The sequence below is a fragment of the Haemorhous mexicanus genome, chromosome 12 (genome assembly GCF_027477595.1).
Source record: "Haemorhous mexicanus isolate bHaeMex1 chromosome 12, bHaeMex1.pri, whole genome shotgun sequence".
NCBI lineage: Eukaryota > Metazoa > Chordata > Aves > Passeriformes > Fringillidae > Haemorhous > Haemorhous mexicanus.
Window position 1 is genome coordinate 15,525,427 of NC_082352.1, and position 23,348 is coordinate 15,548,774.

Below are 23,348 nucleotides of genomic sequence, written 5' to 3' on the forward strand. Positions count from 1 at the left end.
ATGTTGCTAGAGCATGTTTGATCCTCTGGGGCAACAGATCCAGAGCTGGTTGTCTTGGGATGTGCTGCCACTGTAATGCTTGCCCTGGTCCCAAATTATGTGGCCAAGAGCTACTGCATGTTTCCATTTGACTGCACACACAGCTGCTTGTCAAGTGCCCAAAAGTCACATTTTACCTGATATCTTAGTGACCTCCTAATGGAGCTAAATTAGTGTCCACTGATTAAAATAAAATTTCATTAACATTTGCATCAAATTAATTTAATTCTATAGTTAGGCAAGGCCAGGATTACCAGGCGTTTCTGAAACTTTTGAAGTGACGAGCATTTCTCTTCTGCGAAATGGAGGGGTCAGCTCAAAAGTTTCTGTTTCTGCAGCGCATGTCTCTCTGAGCATCTGTCGCCATGAGCAGAAAAATAAAATCACCTGCCTGCCTATGGTTCTTGGTGGATATATGTGAGGAAATAACCATGCTGTGGGTATCCATTCCCCTGGCCAACCTGAACCTGGCCTGACTTCTTGCTTGCTCAGGACCAGGCCTTGGAACATCTAGTCCGTGTTCAGTGCTGGGTGGACACTTTGTTCATGAGTGCTGTGGTTGCTTGTTCAGTGTTCCCATCTCTTCTCTTTTAAAATTAACCAGGTCCAGCTTGTTATGAAATGTGTGATGTTTTCACTGGTCCAAAGAATAAGCCTTGGCCACTGCTGGAGATTTCAGCAGTGATGGACCCCTCTGGGGTACCCACGGAGTTTGTTTTTAATGAAAGACAATACAAATTATTCTGGAGATTTGGCTGAAATAAGTGACATTTGTGGCTCAAGTCTGCTGATGTTAAATTTGGGCATTGCAGTTTAATAAAAATGCAAACCTTATTTTAGTGTTTGTAAAGTGAAAGAAACAACCTAAATTGCCCGGAAAACCACCCAAACTATCAAAATAAACTTTTTATGGTAAAAGGCAGCTCAAGTATCTGTTAATGCTGGCAGTAGTTCTTAAACACTATAGCTGGCACTACAAAAAGCTTAATCCATTCAATTACATTTGATTGCTTTGAGATCCAAACAAGCCATCTCCTTATCTAGCTCCATTAAACCCTCAGAGATGTACTTAGAAGATAATTCAGAGATAATATTACAAAGCAAAGCAAATGTCCTACAAATGGACTTTACTTTTCCAGCAAGGTGGTTCTGTAGGTTAAATTCTCTGTGTCTTGTTGAGGTCGTTTTGCTGCTATGATTGGAAACTGTGGATATCTTGCCTAAACTATAAATAACAACAAAGCTTAAGCTTTACTGGGTCAATTCAGATCTGAAATTCACACCTCAGCAGCAGTGGGCAGAGGCACAATTTGCTTTGTGTGAAGTGGAGGAGCTTGCTTGTTACTGCAGATATTGTTGACTATGTCAAAATACATGTTCAGAACTGGGGCATCTGAGTTTGCTGTGTCTGCAGGTTTTTCCTTGTCCCCTAAATCTCTCCCTTTACTTCCATTCTTGGTGAGCTTATTTTGTGCACAAATAGTCTAACTTAGACTTAGATATAAATAGAAAAAAGTCTGAAGTCAAATGTGAACTGTTTTGAGTTGGTGGCTTAAAATTTACACTGGTTCCACTCACAGATAATGTGACTGCTGTTTTTTCCTAATGACTAGCATCTAAATGAAAGTGGCTTTTGAAACTTTGCAGCTCTGGAAAGAGTTCTTCTGTTTTGTGGGTGGAAAATATCTTGATATTCAAGAAATAGCCTGAAAAGCCACACTGGGGCATATTCAGCAGCACCTGTTAGGGCGTTCCATTCCTGGTCCCAGTTACTACCTGATGTTAGCATAGGTGATACTGGTGCTGGGGCAGTTTGCAGGGAAAATGCTAATGTCTCTTTGAAATGCACGCAAGCAAATCCTCCTCTCCCACTTCCTTGACCTCAGGGAAAGGTGGAACCTGCAAACACGGCAAATTCAGATGTCCCTGTTCTCAATTTGCTTTTAGATGTAATCCTCTGCATTGGACAATTTCCGCTTTAGTGAGTGCCTCCGCCCCGGATTGCAAATAACAAACAGTGTGCTTGGGCCTGTTTGGGAGAGCTGGCATCTCCAGATCTGAGCTGGCCTTCAGAAGCTCGGGGAAGAGTTTTGTTTGGGCAAGATGTACATAGTCTGGAGGCTGCACAGCTTTAGTGAAGTTTCCCCAGGGCTGAAAAGCCCTGGTACTGTTCCTGTGTGTGGTAGGCTGAGCAAAATGTTTCTCTCCTATCTTTTGGGAGCTGCTGCCTCATTCGTAAGAGATATCCAAGGCAGGACTGTCATATACATTTATGTATTTCTCTTGCTCTGGTGTGTAACCTATGTGAAACACAGCTACATTCCTGTTCTTGTCCTCTTGAAATCTCACATTTTGGTCCTCTCTGCAGGCTTTTGTCATTTAATGCAGATCCCTTTACTACAAACTATGTAGTTCTTCTTATTGCCAGTCCTTACAGCTCATTGATAAGGTGATTCCATGTTCTCATAGAAGGTCTACCAGGTCTTAATGTGAAACCTTTGGGCACAACTTCCATGACTCTGATGTTCAAGATGCCGTTTCTGCAGGAGATTAGTGGCCCTCTAAAGTGCTGTACAGGAAGATGTAGCAGTGTTTGAAGTGGATGAACTCTTGCACCACTGGGAAGTGGAGGCTGAGGTTGCCCTAGGAACAGAGTGGGGCTCTGGTACAGCCCAGAACTGGGCAGAGCCCTGAAGCCATCACAACAGCTTATGTGGCCAAATGCAGCAGGTGCCAGTCTGGATCCCAGGGATGCTTCTCAACCAGGGGTGTTACCAAAGAGAAATGAGCAGCTGTTTTATCATGCCCTTGATGGTGCAGTGCCTGGGAGCTCTTCCTAGTTTCCCCCACTGCTGCATGATTTGTTGCAGTGAGCCATGCTGCTCAGGGCACTTCTCTCACCCATTTTAGCAATTTTGTAAGCAGTCCAGGCTAAGCTTCAACCTGTAAATCTCTTTCACTGCTAAAACTTGTATTGAAGGCCACTTCAAGGACTGCTTTGTTCCTGGTCCCGCTCTTTAATGAAGTATTGGAATCTGTTAGTAAATAAACTGAGTCAAGTGTCAGCGTTGTTGATGCAGCAGGGCGGTAGGATGGTTGAAGTAAATTTTACATAGCAATTAAAATGTCTGTCTTCAGAGCAAGCAAATAAATATTCCACTCTTATTTTCCTGAAGAAAGGTTGATATTTTTGTTGGTAGATACAGAGGGATCAGGTTTTGTAGTGAAGTATAGTCTTTTATTTAGTATAGCTTTCTGCAAACACAGGGATAGCCTAGTTGTATACTTAGGATACTAAAGATCTATTATTGAAGATGTACTGTTGGCTTCTAATTCTTGTGATGTTGGGAAATGGGGAATAATACTTCTTGCACAGTGGGCAGATACTTTTTTCCTTCTTTCCAGATAATTTTACATGAAAATTGAAACTTGATAGAATTAGCCTTAGTTTCCATGTAGTAGCCAAGATATTTAATTTTAGAATTAACTGATTCTGATAACTTGTACTTTAGAGCTGAGGTGTCAGACAAAGGAAGCATTTTCTGCAGTTCTTGAGCAGGAGCTGATTGTTGTAATCATCCTGTTCTTCAGTGTTTTTAAATGTGTTTCTGACATTTACATTAAATGTTAATTTAAAAAGGCTGGACAAGAGAACAAGGTCTCTTTGGCTAATTTCCAGCTGATTTGTCAGCCTCCAGTTGACTTCATATTTTCAGGAACTAATCTGAAAATGGTGTTGAGGGAGTAATTCTGTCCTGATGGAGTAGCCCTCCCTGTCAGAAGCTGGTTTATCACTTCAGCATGTTCAGACTGCTGGAGCTCAGCCAGGGACTTACAGTGTGCCAGACTTCAGGCTGTGAGCAGACATGTACTGCTTGATATGTTACCTTTAAAAAGGACTTTGACTGCAGTAATCCCCATCTGAATTGAGCTTTTATACTTTGCAAACTTCACAATAAATTGGTTTCTTTTTTTAGAATTACAGTAGTATTAATGTTATAACCAGTTTTAGAACATGCATGCTACTGGCTAAAGGGCTAGAAGAGCTGTAGAGTGCTGGAGCTGGGGGCACATCCCTCCCCAGTCTGTTACTTACCTGGGATCTTTTGGGTGGAACTCTGCTCGAGCTTCTGTTTGTTGCTTGTCTTACAGGGATGATGTCAGAAGAGACAGAGATGAGAAAAGAGGCAACTGGCACAGGTGTGTTGAAACCAGTGAGTAAAAGCAGTGCCCTGGAGGAAACTTCACCTCCTGTTACTCCCCCGACATCCCCAACTTCTGGAACTGCCTGGGGTGGTCAGTTTGCACCTACCATGATCAAAGATGTGAACCCAGAAGTGCTTAGGAGTGGAGTTGCCTACCTGCCTGGTGAGTAGCTGAGCCAGAATGTGTCTTGGAAATGTGGTTTGTAGGAGGGCAAGGGAGGTGAGCCTCCTTCTGCAGTTCTGGAGACGGGTGCCAATTCTATTTCTTTCACCCCAAACCTCTTCAGAAGTTCCACTTCTTGAATCCTCTGAAGTTTCCGAATGGGCAGGACAGGAAGTAGAACTTCCCTCCCATTAATATTCATTTGCTCTCAGGAGTCTCAAAATGTTAACCAAGCGTGTATGAGTCAGAAATGCCAAATCTGTGGGCTCATACCAGGAGTTCAAAAAGAGCAGAGTGAGGGTGCAGCTAATGATGGGTTGGTGGGCCTGACATCAGACCCGGTCAGAAGAATAGGAACTTGATTCACTTGCTAGGTAATTAAAGGATAGGAATGTAGAAGATGCTCTTTGACAGGACTCTTGAAAACCAGTTTTATTCTTGGTAATTAGAAGTTTAGTTGACTAAATGTAGCCACGTAGATATAATAGATTTTTAGAAAACATTTGATTTCATGACACATGGTGTTGAAAAGAATATCCCAGTGAAGTGGATAAGCAATATGTAGGGTGAACAATAGTGTAGCTAAGTAGCAGATGACAAAACCAGCTATCAAGGGAGAACTTCCCAGAATTATTCTGCCAGAATCAGGTTGTAGGTCAAATGTTATTCAGTGTTTGCATCTGACAGAGCAATGAATATCAAATAGCTGCAGATAAAATTTCTGCATGGGATGAATACTGGCAGAGGGGTGAACAAAGCTGAGGCTGTTGGACCGAGCAGCCAGGGTTGCTTGGTGTACAGGGCCCACACAAGACGTCTTTGTGTTTAACCAAACATGAAGTAAAGCAAAGGAAGTAAGATCTACCTCTCTAGTGAGAAGCAGCATTTGGCAGCTCTGTGTAAGGAGCCCCTGTGGGCTTGTCCTTTCAGAGCCAGCGAGAGGGTTGTTCAGTGTGGGGCAGGAGGAGCTGCATTTGATCAGCTCAGGGGCCATGTATGAGTTGAAAATTGGGCAGAGAGCCCAACCTCAGAGAAGAGGTCAGGCAGACTGTGCAGTGTGGAGGAGTAGGGAAGGAGAGCAGAAAGGCAGCACAGGCATCTCCCAGGTGGTGCTGGGTCTGCAAGACCCATTTTGACCTCTATTGTATAAAGGGGAGGAGACAACTAGGTAGATTAAAAGACTGATTTTTTACCTCTGTATACTTGTTGGTGATGCTTCTGAAATAGTTTGGGCTGTATTGTAAAAGGAAATGGTAAATATTAGAGGTTGTGCAGAGAAGGGTTATAGCCCTTTCTTGTAACTAAACTGGGTGTCTTACAACTAAGAGACTGGAAGGTTGTTTATCTCATAGGATGATTGAGAAAGAGGTGAAATCACCTTTGTGCCAGGAAGGAAGAAGAGATTAAAAATTTTTCCAGTTTCTGGAAGAAGGTGAAATGGAAAACCATGGGCAGGGCAGAGTAATGGTACATTCATACATGTAACTTTGCATTAGGAGATTAATTGTTGCAACAAATTCCAGAGGAGGATTTTTAATCTTCTGGTCTGCTGATCAGTTTGGACATTTTTATGCTGTATATAACAGCCCAAAAAGTTACAGGATTAGAGAGGGTCTTTCAGAGAAGCTCTCAGTCCATGCTGTTGCAGGAGCCTGAACATGTTACCTAGCACTCCCTTTGTCACAGATTCCTATCGTAATGTACCACTGTTAAATGAGACAAAAGCATTTGAATATATGATGGAGGGATATCAAGTACTCTTCAAATGACCACAAGAAGCAATAATTGGGTTTGATACTGCTTCCAAGCAAGTTTTTCTCTAAGGTAGGAATTATGTTTCCTGTAAAAGCACTATCAGATTTGAATGACCTCTCTGCCTCTTTGGGGTTTCAGTGGGCAATCCTCACACCTGAGGGAATGTACTCACCACTCAGTTAAATGCTTTATGTTAGTCAGTGATAATGATACAGTAATTACATTAGAAGGAATAACTTTTATAATGAATGGTGAATAAGAGCTAAGTAATAAACTAGTAGCTGATGTAGTTAGCTGAAACTTCCAGGATAGTTTCAGTTTTGGATTATGCCACTGTTGAAGACCTAGCCCTGGTGGCTCTGGTTGCTTTTTTGACCTGGTCAGGCAATTCCCAGACTACTAGGTGGATGTTCAAGGTTTAATCAAATTCTGGTGATGCTCAACCTGCTTGATGGACAGAAGATGTTGCTTCAAAATTAAAAAGCTTTTATTGAGCCGTTTTTACAGTAATTGAGGACTTAGGTTTTTTATTTTATTTTGTAATGGTCCCCTTAGCTTATGAAACAAATTATATTAATGAGCTTTTTCTAATTTCATTCAATCTCTTTGATTATGCAGCATCCAGGCTACAGTATTTCAAGAGTAATAGAAGTCCTCCTGAATCACGCTGATGATGAAAGACTTGTTAGCAGGAGAAAGCCTGTGTCAGAGTTTTGGTCCCTGGGAGGTAGAAAGCCCTGCTTCAAAATGGTGTCCATCTGTGTCTGTGGCCCTTACTCAAGTCATGTCCAAGTGACAGATTGAGATCACACTGGGGCAGCTTTCCATGCTTGTGGCTGTCCATCTGTGTCTGTTTTACCTGACAACTCTCATGCTTGTCCCTGGAATGGGGGAGAGAGGTGGTCCAGGACAGCATCTCCTGTGGTAGGAACAGAGTTAAGAAGAAAAAGAAATAGATTTCTCTAAGTCTCTGCTTTTGTCTTGTGCTTGGGATTTCTGCCCACCCCTCATCCCTCTTATACTGTTTGTATGACAGGAAATGGCTCCTGTTCTTGTGAATTACTTTTCACATGAAAGAGTTGTTGTCCCTCCTGTTCCCCAAATAATTTACTTTCCCATTTGCTTGAGCAGGCTCACTGCAGGTACTGCCTGATTTTGAGTCTCAGAAGCAGTTCTGGCTTTCCACAGTGCTTTGTCCACCTGCTCTTTACCTTGCTTTTGCATCTGGAGAGGAGGCTGGACATAATCCCAAAGCTGGCACTGTTAGGTCCTTCTCCTCCTGTGATAAGCTGTGACTTTGGGCTTTTGGGAAATGGGTGTCAGAGAAGCATTGTCCTTCCTGGCTAACTGAAGCAGAGGGATTTCTCCTTCTTGAGTGTATCACAACTCAGCTGGGTTGCCCATACTGTGCTGTATCTATTCCCTGGCCACTGAGCAGCTCTGCATCTAATGAAAGCCTAGTGCTGCCTCTGCCCTTTGTCAGAGCTGCAGGCAGGCAGGAGTGTGCTCCTGGACTGTCCTCTCTTCAGCCTCTGAGGAGCAGCTCTGGGCTCCTGCTCCAGGGCTTTGCTTGCAGTAGCTGCCTGGTTACATTCTGGGCTCAGCCTGCAGCATGTGCCAATTCCCACAACATAGTGCATGTTCTGCAGACCTGTCTGCATTCTCTCATCTGACAGCAATGTGAGGGTGAGAGATTCTGTATCTTGAATTTATGAGATTTCTGCTTTTCTCATTATTGTTAGGCAACTTCAGCCATATTTATGAAGAGCATCTGTTTGGGTGGAAGACAGCAGTACAAATTTAACACTACCATGAGAGAGACAAGCTGAGCTCATCTGCTTCACTCTGGGGCAGCATTTGGGTACTTTGGAAGTGTGCTTATAGCCTCCTACCATCTGCAACATACACTATATTGAGTTCTGTGGAGGATTTCCAGGAAGGTGGTGGGGTCTTAGTGGGAGAATATGATGCATAATGCATACAGAGCTGGAACCAGGCTCTGTTAAATGACTTGTGTGATTTCCACCCCCCTCTCTTTTTACAGGTACGAGAGACAAATCGGGACGTGCAGTGGCCATAATAACAACAAGGAGCACAGCCTGGTTAAACCCCCACTGCAATACCACTGAGCTTGTGCGTCTACTTCTGTACTTGCACAGCATCCCAAGGTTTGTGATGCTCTTGGGCTGACAGGGCAGACAGCTGCTACCCTGTCTGCTTTGCCTTTCCTGGAGGTGGGAATTGAGGCAGGAATGGAAGGAGGCTGACCTTATTTATTGGCCTAGGGACTTGATCCAGACAGTTCTGAAATGACACAGGTGGGAATCTCTGCTAGGGTGAGCAGGTTTGTGTTCAGCAAGCACTTTGTCTAGTCTGTATATGCTGTGTGCACATGGTGTGATATAATTGGGTATGTACTGAATGTTTTCATGTGTTGCCTTGAATCCAAGCCATTCTTACTGTCCTTCATTAGTTCAGAAAATGGGATTTGGGAGCTATCATGGGGCAGTCATGCAGCAGCTCTGTGATAGTGTTGTGACATGATATTTTAGGGCCAGGCCTCCAAGCTGAGAGGGAGGGAGGATCTGCAAGGGTTGAGAGGCTGCCTTGATGTGTGGCTGAAAAAAGCCTGTGTCTGCAGGCTGGAGTTTGCTGGAGCTTCTCTTCCTTTCATTATGACAGACTTTTCTTCCCCAGCTCATCACGATGTTTCACTTCTAGATGATTAAATGAGAAGAGGTAAAGCAACTCTGATAGTGATTTTTTGAGGCCTTTAAAACCATTAATAAGGGAGCAGGCTTAATCCATGGGAAACTCCTGCTTTGTTTCTTATGCTTCTCCCTTCAAATCTGATTCTAGATGAGGTAGGCATTGGGTCTGCTCCAGACTGGCTGCTCTCCTGAAACAGTGAGGCTTGAAACCAAGCTTGTCTCTGAACACAATTAGGAAGAATTGGTTTTCCTGTGTGGACTATCCAGTGTGCGTCAGCACCTTTGCCATCAGTGACACATATTCTAGGAATAGGAGAAATGGGAAATTGGGTGGAAGTCATAGAATCATATGGCAAAGGTAAAAACAGAGCAATTATTTGATGGTTTCTGTGTATATATTTTGTTTAGGAGAAGGTGGCCAATTATTTCCTGTTATTATAAAGCCATAATGTACTGTTTTTTTCATCCTGCCATGACTACAGGTTCTGTTTCTATAGTCTTGTTAATTTTCATTGGTGACAAAGGTGACCTTTTTATCTTTGTCCTTGCAGACCAGAATGTCACGCTTTGGGTCTGACTGTTCTTGTGGATGCTCGTCGCTGTTCTCCCGTTCCTGCTCTCTTCAAGGCATTCAGCACGTTGCAGGTGAGCCTGGAGCCTGGGCAGAGGAGCACTGGTTGCCTTGCTGTCGTGGTTGGATGTTGCATCTCCATCTGCTGCTTATGTCTCCATCTGCCACCTGGCTTTCAGTTGGCTTTGGGAGGTGGAGATACACACCCAGCCCTGCTTTAGGAGGATGACCTGGACTTGCCAGACTGCAGACAAAGCAAAAAAACCTAAGCAAGTCTGAGTTAGGGGAGAACACCCCTCCCCACCCCTCCACATTTGCTTTCATCTCAATGCTGAGAACAGGCCATACCCAAGTCTCAATGCTGTCATGAATTATCTTGCTTGGAGGTGTTGTCCCCTGCACCGAGGGGCTGTGTGGAATGTGCAGGGATTGTTGCCTGCCACGGAGAAGGGAGGGAGAGAGGCCTCTGCCTGCTGTCATGGGAAGGGAAGGACACTGCTTGCTGTGCCAGGTGGAAAAGCACGTGCAGCTGTTGATGCGGCTATCAGTGAATGATTAGAATTGGATGTGCTGTAACTCTGTATTGCTTCAGGTCAAAGGCTTTCATATCAGTCACTTGGGAAGCCAGTGGGTTATGTTGCCCCCCCTCCCAGATAGAAACTGCTCTTAGAAAGACAGGGAGATGATGGGTTGTAGTGATGACTAATCTTGTTTAAGCAGGTGTTCCTTTTAAATCAGAGCTTAGGTCTCTTAGGACTCAAACTCTGCAAACTAGACCAGGGCAATGTTTTAATGAAGCTGATGTCTGTGGTTTGTGTGCTTCAGTGCCACATCTGAGAGTTGAGTCTGACTCAGAGGTCTGTCCTCCTGCTTCTGGGCTGGGTGGAGCTGTGAGCTCTATCAGCGTGCTCATTCTCTGTGGTGAAGGAGTGCCCTGCTCAGTTCTGCAGAGGTAACAAGCAAATACCTTCTCTTTTATGCTGTGCCCACATGGCAGTGGGCTTGCTAAAGCTTTTGAGCATTTCACTGTTCATGTAAGTTGCACAGCAGTCTTAGTTGCCTGATTTAGAAATCAGTAACATGTTCTGGCTGTCTCAATTCTGATACAAGCATGGTAATAATGCCATTTTAACCTTCAGTTTCCCCTCTGAAATGAGGGAGGGGGGAAACTTTTTGCTGTGCTGTGGTGGCTCTTTGGCTCTGAGCACCTCCTTATCAGGGTGGTGTTACAGTTAACAGAGTTTAATGTGCTGCAAGACAGATTGTGGGCCTAAGTGTGTGCTCCAGGTAACAGTGACTGATTACTCTGACTGTATACAGAGGCTGATTACTCTACTTATGCGTTTTTGATCCTTACACTGACTCTTCTGAAGACTCTGTAAAGGAGACCGGTTCAGATAGCTCATCACCTAGTTATGGCACAGGAGTAATCCCTGGCCCCACTAAGATCCTCAGCATTTACTCTAATCCCATGGCAATGTTCTTCTCTGTTTTGGAACAAGGATAGAGTAATACAGAAAACTGAGTGTAACTACAGTGAGGCAAGCTGAGTGTTCTGGAGCGCAGCAGGATTAGCTTGGCCAGTGACTGCACTGAGGTACAGACTGTATGTTGTACCTCTAAGGTTACAGTGCAGATCACCTCCTTGGGGTCCTTTCTGAAATCCCTTGCACATCTCAGTGTCTCTTGTCTCTGGCAGACTGTCTCTAGAGCTCATTTCTCTGCTGTCCACCACTCGCCTTATACAGGATTTTACTTGCATAGTTTCTATGAAGCCTACTATGGTAATGTGCTGGAATCTGTTAAATGTTGAGGTCCAGGACTGCTTATTCAATTTGAGTGGCTGTTTTCCTCTTAACCCAGCAGTGGGTTCACAGTGGGGAAGCACAGATCAGATGCCTTATTGCACAGTCCCTTCCTGCTGGGGTCTCTTAAGCCTAGAGAGACTCCTGGGAAGCAGAGGTTCCTGGGTCAGGATATGTCAGCCTGAGGAAATTTTTCTTCCATTTCTCCATCTTTCCAGAATGAATGCATGCTTGGAATTAAGTGCTAATTGACAACTTCGGGTGCTTGTAGGTTCGTTTTCCGTACAGCACTGGGAGTCCGTCAGTTGCACTGTCCAGAACCACCTGGTAAACTGGTGGGAGCTTGTCCTCTCTGCCTTCAGGGTAGGGCCAGTTGTATTCTGCAATAATTTTTTTTTCCTTCTTCTTTTTAGACTACTGTGGGGGTGGGAAATCTTTCTGTCCCAGACAGCAGCTGGAGCAGAGGGAGTAGGGCAGAATAAGAATCTGCTGCAGAGCTGTCTCAGGAAGAAGCAGGAGGAACTCTGGCAGCTCTATGCGGAGGTGAAGGGAAGTGCACAGTGCGTGCATGTTGCAGGAACAGATCAGGCTTGTTCCTGTGGGAAACTGCGTAATGATGCTTTGGAGCAAGGATTTTTGCAGGGTAAATGCTGTAATGTTTGGTTACAGGTTGTCACCAGTAAGCTCTGTGCTGTGGAGGGCGGCTCTTAAGAGGAGCTTTGCTACTCAGAAGTCCTAGACTGATCCCTTGCTCAGTGAGCAGACAGGGCATGGACAGTGGAATGTGTGCCCTGCCTTCAGTGAGCAAGTATCTGTGGGATTTCCCTCTGCCTGAGTCTTAATGAAGTGAGATTCTTTTGAGTTTCCCATATTAGTTTGAAGGCTTAATCCTGTAATCTGCTGTGTTCGTGTGTGGGTTTGGGAAGAGTCAGTTTAGCATTTGAAAGCAGAGAAGTTCTGTGCAAACCTTTCTGTTCAAGAGGTGTATTTGCATTCTCACTTAGTGCAGAAGTACAGAGGAACTGGTTTCATGTTAAAGACAGGGAACCCCTGCTACTCCATTAGAGTGGTCACTTAGAGATTAACTGAGGTGTCTGGGGACTCTCCCCTCTGTGCAGACATTCCTGGCAGCCTGTGCTTCAGACTGTGCCAGCGTTGTTAAGTCTGGCCATGGGTTTCCATTTGGGGCAGGAAGCCAGAAAACTGGAACTTCAGTCTGAGAAACATTGGAAAAAATACCTAATTCTTTTTAAAAGGAATAACAAAAGGCTCTGTATTTACCCTGGTGCTTTCTGAACCCCTTTTGGTGCCCCTCTATTCTATGCTGTCCAAACTATACCTGTCTTGGGAGGTGAAGAGTTCACTTATATGTATGAAACTCTTGTTTCTTTGCTTCCATAAAGTTGGTTTTGTTAGCAGAGATGGTAAGAGATTGTGCATAAAGCTGCAGGAAAGCTTCCTCAAGAGGCATCCTGCTGTTCCCAGCTCTGCTTGTCTCCTGAGATGCTCCTGGTAAACTGTTTCAGTCTTTGGATTGCTGCATCAGTGCTAGATGAGATTGACTTATATTCAGCTGTTTAAATTTAAAAATGTGGTGAAAAGTACATGATTTCTTTGGAAATACAATTTCTTCTTGAGTTGGAAAACCTTGAACTTTTCCCTTGACAGCTTTATTTGTGAATGGTTTTTCGGTTTCTATTTTTAGGAGTAACAAACAAATGAGTGTTTTGGCTATTGTGGTAACCTCCTGTTACACCATCACTACCTTTATCCCTCACTCATATTGCACATCTTGTGACTGTTGGCATAGAAGAGGGATTGTGTAAGAAAAAATTTTAGTACCATCATCAGTCTTGAAGCTGTGTCCAGTCTTCTTCCTTCAGTACTTTCTAGCAGGTAAATTCAGAGCTGGTGATACAACTGTAATATCTCCCCATCCTCTCTTCAGTATTTACCTAATGCAGCCTAATTATGCAATAAATCCTTTTTGGCCTTTTAATCAGTGTTCAAATAACAGTGAAAGTGTGAATAATTCACTAGAGAAATTTACAATTTAGAAACCTCTCATGGTTTTGGAAGGTGTTTCAGTTGGGACTTTTTTGCTGTCTGTTTGAAAGGATCATGGTTTAGGACTGGATGAGAGAAAGGCCTTTTTCCTCTGTTCTGGGATCTCTGCTGCTACTTTCACTTGCAGCATTTGGGCTCCTTGTGTTGGCCTTGTTTCTTAATTGCTGAACTGGGCCCAGTGTCAGGTTAGGTCATTCAGTCTCTGTTGGTCCACTTCTCTCTGTACTCTGGCTCTTCTGCTTCTGGCAGATATTTAACCCTACTCACTGCTGGAGCTGTTTATTTAAACAAGTTTCCTTTGCTGTTGTGTCCTGCTGTGTGGCAGGTTCCTTCCAGCTCAAGCAACACCACAGAGGATTTGTTGCTTGACAATTCCTGAAATCTTTACGGAGGCATAGGAGACATCAAAATGGGATGGCTCTTGTTTATTCATGTGGCACAACAGCTTCAATGGCTCTTCTCCTTGCTTTCCTAGTCCAGGCATCCCATATGTAGGGAGTTCTGTCTCCATGGTCTGGATCTTTCTGCCATGCTTCCCTCTTCCCTCTGTTGCTCTCTCTGCCTGTTTCTCACTGCCCTGTAGAATGCTTCTATAAATGGAGAGTTGCTCATGGATCACTGAGTTTGAACTACAGCTGCCAAACATCCCTTGTATTTGGAATTTCTGTCAGTTTAACAGTAGAAGCAGGATGCAAGTACTTGACTGTAAATTGGCAGTAAGTAGAGACAAGATGATGTTTTTGGCACTGGGTTGGGGGTGGACAGGGGAAAGACACTTCCTTTCAGTTAGGTGAAGTGACCAGGAAAGTTATCAGGAAAAAACTTGGACACGGAACATGGTTTTTGGTTTAGTTTTTTTTTTTTTTTTTAAGTTCTGGTGAGGTTTTTTTTTCCCCTGATTCACTTCCCTGTGCAGAGGGCAGAGCTTCTTTAGTACAGCCAACACCTGACCTTCTACATTGCTTCCTTAAATACTGCAGGACTAGTTGATCTGAAGCAAACTACCTTAAAGACATCACCTTGGTACTCTGTAGGCTGGCCTTTCTTAATTTCTGGTGACTGCCTTCCAGGCTTTGTAGATGCTTTTGAAGGATAAATTGCAAACTTTCTATGAACCTGGTGTGGTACATTCTCCTTAGTATCCGAGTCAGATCGCTAATGGATTTGTGCTCTGTTCTGTTGTAGGAGATGGATCCTCACTGTATTCATGGAGTCCTGCTTCTGGTTGAAAAAGATCTGACTTTTCGGATGGAGAAGCCACCAGCAGGACAGGTAATGGAACCATTTATCTGGGGTTTGCTTGGCCACTCCTGATATCCTTTATTTAACTCTCCAGACAACAAATTCCCTGTCATTGATGTAATGTTCATTCTCACATGAAATTTCCATAGGTGTCCTCTGTGTTTGTGGCTGTGGTCTCTAGGGGTATGTATTTATTGAGTTGCAGTGTCTCTGTGAGCTGAACAGATCCCTGTCCTGCTCTGTTTATTGCCACACCCATCAGTGACATTTGCACTGCAATTACATCAGTCTGCTGGGGACTCGGAACACAGGGAGCTTGTTGGTAACATGGATAACTGTTTGGAGGGCCCTGCACAATTAGCTAGAGAGGCTTTTCTTGTTCTCCCGTTAACAAGGGGGGAAATGCATGGTCAGGAAGAGATCACATTAAGCTGAATCCTGAATTCCACCTCTGAAGGTGCCTGTTGCTTTCCTGGATTTTGCATCTCCTCTGTTTCCTCTCATATCTGCTGCTGCCAGTGGCTGAGAGACTTCTGCAAAGGAAGGAGAAGATGAGATGGGCATTTGTGTGATGTTCCCTTTGTAGCTGAAATGTCTGGAAAGACCAAGAGGAGGGAAAGTTACCACAACATCACTGAACTCCCCCACTAGAAGTAAAGCAAGCTGTCTTGGTATTCTATAGCTGTATAAGAAATGTAGGCTCCCAGCCATGCTGTGGTGAGCAGACTTCATCTTAGTCCTCTTCCTGTGTTTCAAGACTGTTGCAAGCTACAAGAATGGACTGAAATTCTGTGCCTGCTGAAACTCTCTAGTCTTCAGAGTAGGCCAGGACCTCTCTTTTGGCTCCTGTGGATGAAGATGTCACAGGCGTCAGGCTTGCTGTGCATGTGGTGTGGTGTCCCCAGAGGCTAAAGAATAACAAATACTATTAGTCCATTTCCTTATTGCCCCCATGTGGAAGAATTTAGAGTCAGAATGGGGGCTGCAGGCATATGTATGCAGGGAGAGCTACAGAAGACATTAAACACATTGAACAAACACAAAGAGTGTAGGAGGGAACAGAGGAAAGGCTAATAAACACATGGGCATGCAGGAGGAATTGGAAGCATCATCACAATTTTGTAAGGAGATAGAAACTTCACGCTGTGTGTGTGTGGGGGAGTTAAATGTCTGCACCTGAGTTTGTGTCTGGGCTGGCTTCCATGTACCTGCAGGAGCACTTGTTGCTCTGGTGAGTACAGAAATGCTCTGAGGTCCTACAGACTTGCAGAAGGCAAGTTACCTGTGCCAAGCTCCAAGAAACTCTGGGAGCAAATAGCTGCTGTGATGAGTGGAGAGTTGAGGGCAGGGCAGAGGCTGCTCTGTTAGACTCTTTTATAGGAAATGAGATGGGGAAGCTGGGGGCTGGATTTAACCTCCCAGATTCTCTAAACAGATGCAAATCACAGCACAACTGTGGGAACATATGAGGGAGTTGCTCTGCTTACACCAGGAGGTGCTGGCTCTGGAGAAGGCTGGCTGCTGCCAGACTTCCATCACAGATGTTCTGCCTGGTGAAACAGCGTGTTGTGGCCTGCATTCCTTCAGGGTTTGCCCACTGAGCTGTTCAACAAGCTGCTCTAAGATTGAATTTTTGTTGGTTTTTTTTTTTTCCCCTTCCTATTGTAGTGATATTGCAGCTACACACTGCAGTATCACTATTCACTATCACTGTGCTTCTGTGCAAGATAGAGAAAGAAATAATAGATTCTGCCTTTTGTTAACCTTCCCCTCTTCCTCCAGTACTCACACCCTAATACAAGTGAGATTTTTTCTTTTCCTTTCTTTTCCTGTGCAGTTTGAACTTCTCACCTCCATGAAATCCCTCCATAAGCACATAGACAGCTCACAGCTGCCTCTAGAGCTGGATGGGACCTTCCCGTACTGCCACCAGGAGTGGCTGAGCTTCCGCAGGGTGAGTAAAATGTCTTGTGTGCTTTGGTCTGAGAGAAGCAGTGGCATGGTAACAGAAGGGAACAATAGGAACCTGTCAACAGCTGAACCTACAAGCATTAAAAGACAACTTTCCTGTAAAGCTGTGAATGCAAATGAATCTCTGGTATCAAAAAAATGCTAATACTGTCTTCATAAGATGGATACGCAGTGTGGTCTCTTGGCATGACTGCAGAAACTAAAGTTTTAGTTTTTTACTCATTTGCTTGAACTGCATTAATTCTTTCTATTCTTTCTTGTCTTCAAAATATGGTCAAATCTGAAATGGAATGCTGTCTTGTGATACACAAATGGCTCTTGAGTTAGACAGGAGGACAGACATCTGAAACTAATCTCAGCAGAAGGTGTTAGTATCATGTTGCCATTGGAGTAATGATGAAGAACTTGACTGTAATAACAAATTAAATCTTTTTGGTTTTGGAGCAAATTCCCCAGATCAAGCTATTATCTCCTTGGTAATATCTGCAGTCCTTGCATGAGTGAGACTTGGAAGTTCCAGATAATCAGTTCAGAATTCTTCTTCTAGGCATATCTTTTACTTGCAAGCAGCAGGGTGTGTGCAGGCTGCCAGAAGCCTGCAGGGGTGGCATCCATGGTACCAATACCCAGCTCTGTGTGCACTTGTGCTGTGGAGGGAGCCTAAGTGCTTCAACAACCATGTGCTTGTTGAATCTTTAAAAGCTCTATTGAGTTATTTGGCACACCAAGACTAGACAGGATTAAATCTCTGTAAATCTGCACACAAGCTTGCTGTCTTCATGTTGAGGTTGCTGACCCTGGTGGTTGACGGAATTGTCACGTCAGCTTCCAGAGGATCCAGTGGTCTTTTGGCTCTGACCTTGCTACCCAGAGTGCCATGCTGTATGGCACAGTACAACACTTGAAGCAGATTAAGATGTCACTGATAACACCACTGTGGTGCTGGTGACAGGCTTCAAAAGATAGGCTTGACATGTGCCAAATGTTAACTTATTTTTTCCAATTTACATCTAAAAGTACTTGTATGAACCTGTGCTGATGCAGTAGAGGTACAGAGGCCTAATCTTGGTGCCCAGGATTGACTTGGAGAAGTTGAAGTTTATTTGGCAGTGATGAAGCAGAGAAACTTTGCAAGAAGTTATGGATTAGTTTAATGAACAGAGTTGAGAATACCTTGAGATCTGAGGTGCTCTGTGTGTGCAGAACAGTAATTCTTGAAGGAAGGACCATAATACCAGGCTGCTTCTTGTCTTAGCATGTAAAACTAATGATTCCCATACTAACTCCCTTTGGTTAGGAGTTAGTATGGGAATCATTCTGTATGGAATGCCTGTTTATACTGTGTGTGATAATGACCCTTGTGCTCAGCTCCTTTAGCTCAGCAGCAATGTGGCAAGCAGCATTTATTTCCTGTCTCAGTGATCTCACCTGCATCCTGCCTGCTAATCTGTCACTGCTGGCGGTGTTCCAGCACTCCAGGGGAGGAGGGAGTTCAACTCAGTAAAGATTGAAACAGCTGCTTTTTTGTCTTGTTTTAAACACAGTTATTTTGGAATAACTGTTTCTCCCTTCTCTTGATTTTAGTGGCTAAAGGGTGGCATCTGGCAGTATTCAGGCTTTATATCATTAACTTTTCTGAAAAATAGTGCCTCACAAACCTTTTTGAAATGTTTGGACTTTTTTTTGTTTGTTTTTCTCCTGCTTCCCCCCAAGCCTGAAGAGCAGAAGGATTTCAAATTTGTCCATAGGTTAAGGTGTTTAATTTTGGAAGCTTTCCAATTTCCTGATCTTTAATTTACACTACTTTTAATACGAGGAGAAATTATTTAAAGTAGAAAAATTCCAAGTACTTGTTTTATGTTCTGTTTCTCTGACATTCATGCAGTGTGATTCATCTTCATGGAAAGTTACAAGAAATGCTAATAGAAGAATATGAGACATAAGTGGACTTTTTTTTTTTTTTTTTTTTTTTTTTTTTTTTTTTTTTTTTTTTTGTAAAGCATGACCCATCCAAGCCATGAGTCTGCAGGTTTCTAAGGTCTGCATAGAGGCCTTGGTCTAGTGTGATGCAGCTGCAGCTTCTTATGGGCTTCCCTTTGCTGATACAGTCTCACTGAATGATATAATTGAACTCTTGGATTAATGTGTTTGATCCTCTCTTGATTTTTGCACTCTGAAGCTTCTGCAAGCTCAGAAGACCTTTTCTGTCAGCCATGAGACAATAATCTCTGCCTTGGTCTTTTCTTCTTGTAGAAGCTGGAATACTTGCTACAACAATGCCAGGGTGTGTGTGCCTTCCTTCAGGGAGCTATTAATAAAGTGGAATCCACAAAATTACCAGGAAAGGCTGAGGTAAGTACATACTCACAATTTTAGCCTGGTGGGGAAGGTATCAGGAGCATAAGGAGCACTCTTTATCACTTTAGACTTACCAGGCTGGAGAGAAACAGCTATGGGAACCAACCTCCCCTTTTCCTAGAGTGGGCCCAGGTGAGATGTGGTTTCAGTGTGTTTTGGTTTAGGTTCTGGTTTTCACCTGTTCCTTCATTGCCTGTAGGTTGCAATAACTGCTCACCTCACTCTTGTGATCCTTCCAGGATGCAGCTGTGCTGCTGAGGAATTCAAGGCAGTTGATGAAGAATGTTCTTGAAGATGCAAGTTTGGTCAAGGTGCAGCAGGAGGGTGGAGCGCTCCTCGCCAGACTGGGGAAGGAGGCGTCCTGTGTCACCCTTACCCAAGACTACAGGTGAGCCCCCAGAGTGGAAGAAGATGAGCAAAAAGCAGGTGCTGGGAGTCTCCCTGAGGTGCCCCATTGTTTGGGCAGGCTGGAGAACAGCTTTGTGTAGCAAGGAACTATGTTAAAACAGCAAAGGTGGAAAATGTAATGAATTTTACTCTTATCTTGATTGCTTCTTCCCCAGTCCAAAAACTAGTCCAGGTGAAATCACTTAGATGGTTCAATTTCCTTTTTCAAGCCAAATCAGACTTATCTTCTGTAGTGGAGAGAGAAGTGGATGTTTTGGGTACCTGTAAAACACAAGCCTTAATTGATGATAGCAGTGATGAATGTTTAGGTGCAGGCCATTATCGCTGTGTGATTTTCTAAGGCACTCCTTGTGCAAGGGGATTTCCAGGGGCCTTAGCTGGGAGGAATGCTTGCTGGCTGAGGCAGGCTCTGATCTCCTGGCACATTGGTACAGTTTGCACAAACAAATACTCACTGCCCGTTTGTGGGGTCGGTAGGAGAAGCAGGGACTGAGAGAGCCCAGCTGTTTGACATCCCCAGGGCATTGCACAACTTGTGTTTGTGCTGCTAAAGCACCTGAAGCCTATCAGCATGAGAAGGCCTCTGTGCTATGTGCTGTGCAAACAGCAAGGTAGAAAGGCAGCCTTTGCAGCCAGGAGCCTGCAGCCCAATGTGAGATAAGCACTGGCATGTGGGTGCAGGTGAGGGCATGGGGGGGTGGCAGGGTGGTGTGGAATAGCTCCGTGCACCGGCAGCCTTGCTCTGGTTCAACTCCGTGTTGCCATCACAAGCTGGGAGGTTTGAAGGGAGGGAATCAAGAGAAGATAAGAAAGTAGTTATGGAGTATCTCAACCAGACACTGTGAACAGAACATTTCCCTTTTAAAATTCAGCAAGTGGATGGCAGTGCAAGTTGCTGCCTGTCACTAGAAGAAGAGGATCAACATTTTGGTGCAGAGAGTGGAGCATGAGGGCAGGCTGTATAACTGTTTCTGTTCCCTGCTTGCTGTGGCTCCTGTCAGGAGGTCTGGCGGACTATGTAGACACAGTTCTCTTGCTGAACTGGTGAAGTAATCTTGATGCAATTTTGGATTGAATTGCTACAGTATAATCTTTTCATTCTCACATGACATGAGAAGCACAATAATATGGGGTTTTGTGCTTTGTTTGTTTAGGGTTTTCTTGTTATTATTTATTTCATTTTAAGTAACACAGCAACCTCAGTGTCCTAGGAGAATGGGAAAATGTGCATGAGTTTTATATTTTGTTTTGGTTTTAAGCTAAGCCTATGTTTTTGTGCAGGGAAATGATCAACTTTGAAACCTGATCTGACAGAGCCCCCTAAGGATAATTTACTGCTTTGATTACTTTAGCAAGGGCAGGGGTGGGGGATACACACAGAATTCTTTGATTGTATGGTGTTTGAGTGCATGCTGAAGCTGTGTAGCATGTTCTCTGCTTAATCCAGGTTATATTCATTGTCTGCCGGTGTGAAAGGAGGCTGTATGCCGTGGTTCAAATATATGTGACTCTCTCCAGCTTGAGGATCATAACAGAATATAGCAGGAGAACGTTATTCTTTTCTAGGCTGTGGAGTAGTTGCAGAAACTAAAATCCATGCAGTATTTTAATTTTCATCTCACTTGGGGCAGAGGACTAAAGAAGTCCACTCTTCTTTGTTTCAAGATCCCTTCAAATGGGGAAAAGAGCTCTATCACTTGGCTAGAGAACTCTATAAGGCACTGTTGGTTTTCGGCCCTCCACGGTCCTCCTCCTTTCCTATCTGATGTGCAGATGTTAAAGGTTCTAAGCTCTGTTAATACTGAAAAGATTATGATTTTCAAAGGCTTCTTTAATAGATATGATCAAAGCAGGGTAGAGACAAAATATTGCAATTGGCCGACTAAGCTAGCATGGAGTGGCTGTTGATGTATGTAGGTCCAATATTGATTTCCAACTGGTGATGTGTGAAAATGGAACAGAACTGCCTTTGTGTGTGCACTCAGCAGGGCTTGTGGTACTGCTGCTCTGAACTTTGAATTGTAAAGTCTTGATCAATGCTTAGCAGCCTAATTCTGCAGCCATTCTCCCAATACTTGAAATAAATTATTTACAAAAGCAAGTCAAATGGTTTTACTCTTCTAAGTCACCTTTGGCTCTGTTGTCTATCATGTGTGCCATTGTTGTTTTTTATTGTCTCGTGTGGTACAAAAGTCTGATAAAATAGTCATGACTGCCAGGACTTCTTAGTCATAAATTGAGGCTAGTTGTGAACAGGTGACTGTTACATATAAATAGAGAAGACACTTTAAAGAGCAGTTTTCTGGACATTTGGCTCCACTTAATTAAAATATGCCAACTACAAGTGGAGAACTAAAGTTAAAATTCTGATTTTTTAAAATTTGGTTTTTTTTAAGAATAGAGATTACAAGCCCATCTGCACTTTCACCTCGGGATTAACCAAGCAAGGATTGACTTGGGTTTTTTTCTCAGGCAATATATTTTTCTAGCTGTCACAGATGTCTTTCTTGCTATTTTGTGGTTTCATGTGGAAAAAGAGCACCAGGAGCTGGTAAGAATAGAGATGGATGAGCCCTTCTGAAAATGCCTGACCACAGGTTGGAGATAATAAGTTAAAACAGGCAAGGAAGCAGGCGTGTAAGTGCAGTCAGATGTTATCTGCTAAATACCTTTCAAGAGCACACAGTAAACAAGAATTGCTTTAGTCTCTCTTTAGTAATGAAACTCTTCTTGTGGGATTGGTTGTGGAACCTTTTCTGCTTGCTCTGCCCTCCTGGAGAGCACAGATGCCCTTCTGGAGTGTTTTGTGGCACAGAGCAGTGGGATCTCATTGCTGCTCAGGTCTGACCTGGGATTTGTGAGGCTTTGCAAAGGCAGTGCCACAGGTTCTTTCCTGCAAAAGTTTAACTCATTCTACCGGAGAGGTGGGCATGCAGGAGGGATGTGTTGTGCTCCATCCATTTGTTTCTCTAACAGATGATTTAAGAGCTTCTGGGAGTCTTTCCTGGATGGTCTCATCCTGAGATGCTGTAGCACCACAGCAGTGGCTTTGACCAGTAACTGCTCCCATTGTGAGCTGACCTCGAGTCTTCATACTCCTTCTCCACCCTGTAACACTGCAAAAGGTAGCCTTGCCCATCCAGCTGCTTGTCCACAAAAGGAAAGACAGTCTTCTCCAAGCAGGCTGTCTGGAACTCTGCCTTTTCCCAGCTTAGGAAGGAGGAGCTCAGTTACCAGAATACGCATCCTGCAGGCGGGGTGTTGAATTAGGGGCTGTGGTGTGCCCAGCTGATCCCTCTGAGATCTCCCACCTCCAGCAAGACCAGGCTGAATTTGTCCTGGAGTTGGTGTGGGTGTGGCATTCATGAGCCAGTGTGTATTTGTGGCCCCTCTTTAAGTGCTGTAATGGTAGGGCTGGCCACCCAGAGGTGCCAGGAGGCTGCTGGAGGTGGCATTGCCACTTGCTCATTGTTGGTAGATTTAAAGCCAGCACATTTGCCTTCACACCATCCACTGCACTGAAGGCTCAGTGCTTTTCCAGGTCTGTTAGCTGAACCCTTTGAGGTTTTGCTGTCCCAGTCTTTCTGGGGATTGAAATGCAGAGGTGTTAGCCTAGCTGAAGTTCCTCTTGGTAAGTGTGGCCACATGACACAGAGACCTCCATCACTTCAATGCTGTTAATACTTTTTGCACTTTCGAAGAGGATTTTTTAGTAACCAGAGTTGTTTTAATAAGGTACATAGATTTGGTTAGCAGGTGTAGCTTTGGCTTCTGGCTATCTAGTGTAGTGATCAGCTAACCTGTAGCTTGCAGGCAAATCACTGAGCCAGCTGTGAAAAGTGGACTAATGTATTGCTGCTTCTGTAGTGGATGTCAAAAACTTACAGTTTATGATGGCAGTGTCAGAGAAGGTGCCAGAAGCCAGGCAGCCGCAGTGGGAGCTCTTGCTGAAGTGAGGCTGTGATGTGGGGCTGGGCAGCAAGGCCAGGATCCTTTTAACCTGGTCTTTAGCCAGTATTTTTCACTGTTGTTCTCATTATTGCTACTCTTCCA

The 23,348-nt window shown here is 44.0% G+C and overlaps 1 protein-coding gene across 3 annotated transcripts in view; it reads left to right on the forward strand.

Annotated features, from left to right (window-relative positions):
- The window catches only part of PLEKHG4 (pleckstrin homology and RhoGEF domain containing G4), an 85,718-nt gene that overhangs the window by 23,458 nt on the left and 38,912 nt on the right, over positions 1-23,348 (forward strand). For all 3 annotated transcript variants that reach the window (XM_059857254.1, XM_059857255.1, XM_059857256.1), the window contains exons 4-10: positions 4,192-4,407; positions 8,207-8,330; positions 9,425-9,518; positions 14,502-14,588; positions 16,396-16,512; positions 18,783-18,881; positions 19,127-19,275. In XM_059857254.1, the coding sequence (XP_059713237.1) occupies positions 4,192-4,407; positions 8,207-8,330; positions 9,425-9,518; positions 14,502-14,588; positions 16,396-16,512; positions 18,783-18,881; positions 19,127-19,275 (886 nt within the window). The remainder of the gene's footprint in view (positions 1-4,191; positions 4,408-8,206; positions 8,331-9,424; positions 9,519-14,501; positions 14,589-16,395; positions 16,513-18,782; positions 18,882-19,126; positions 19,276-23,348) is intronic.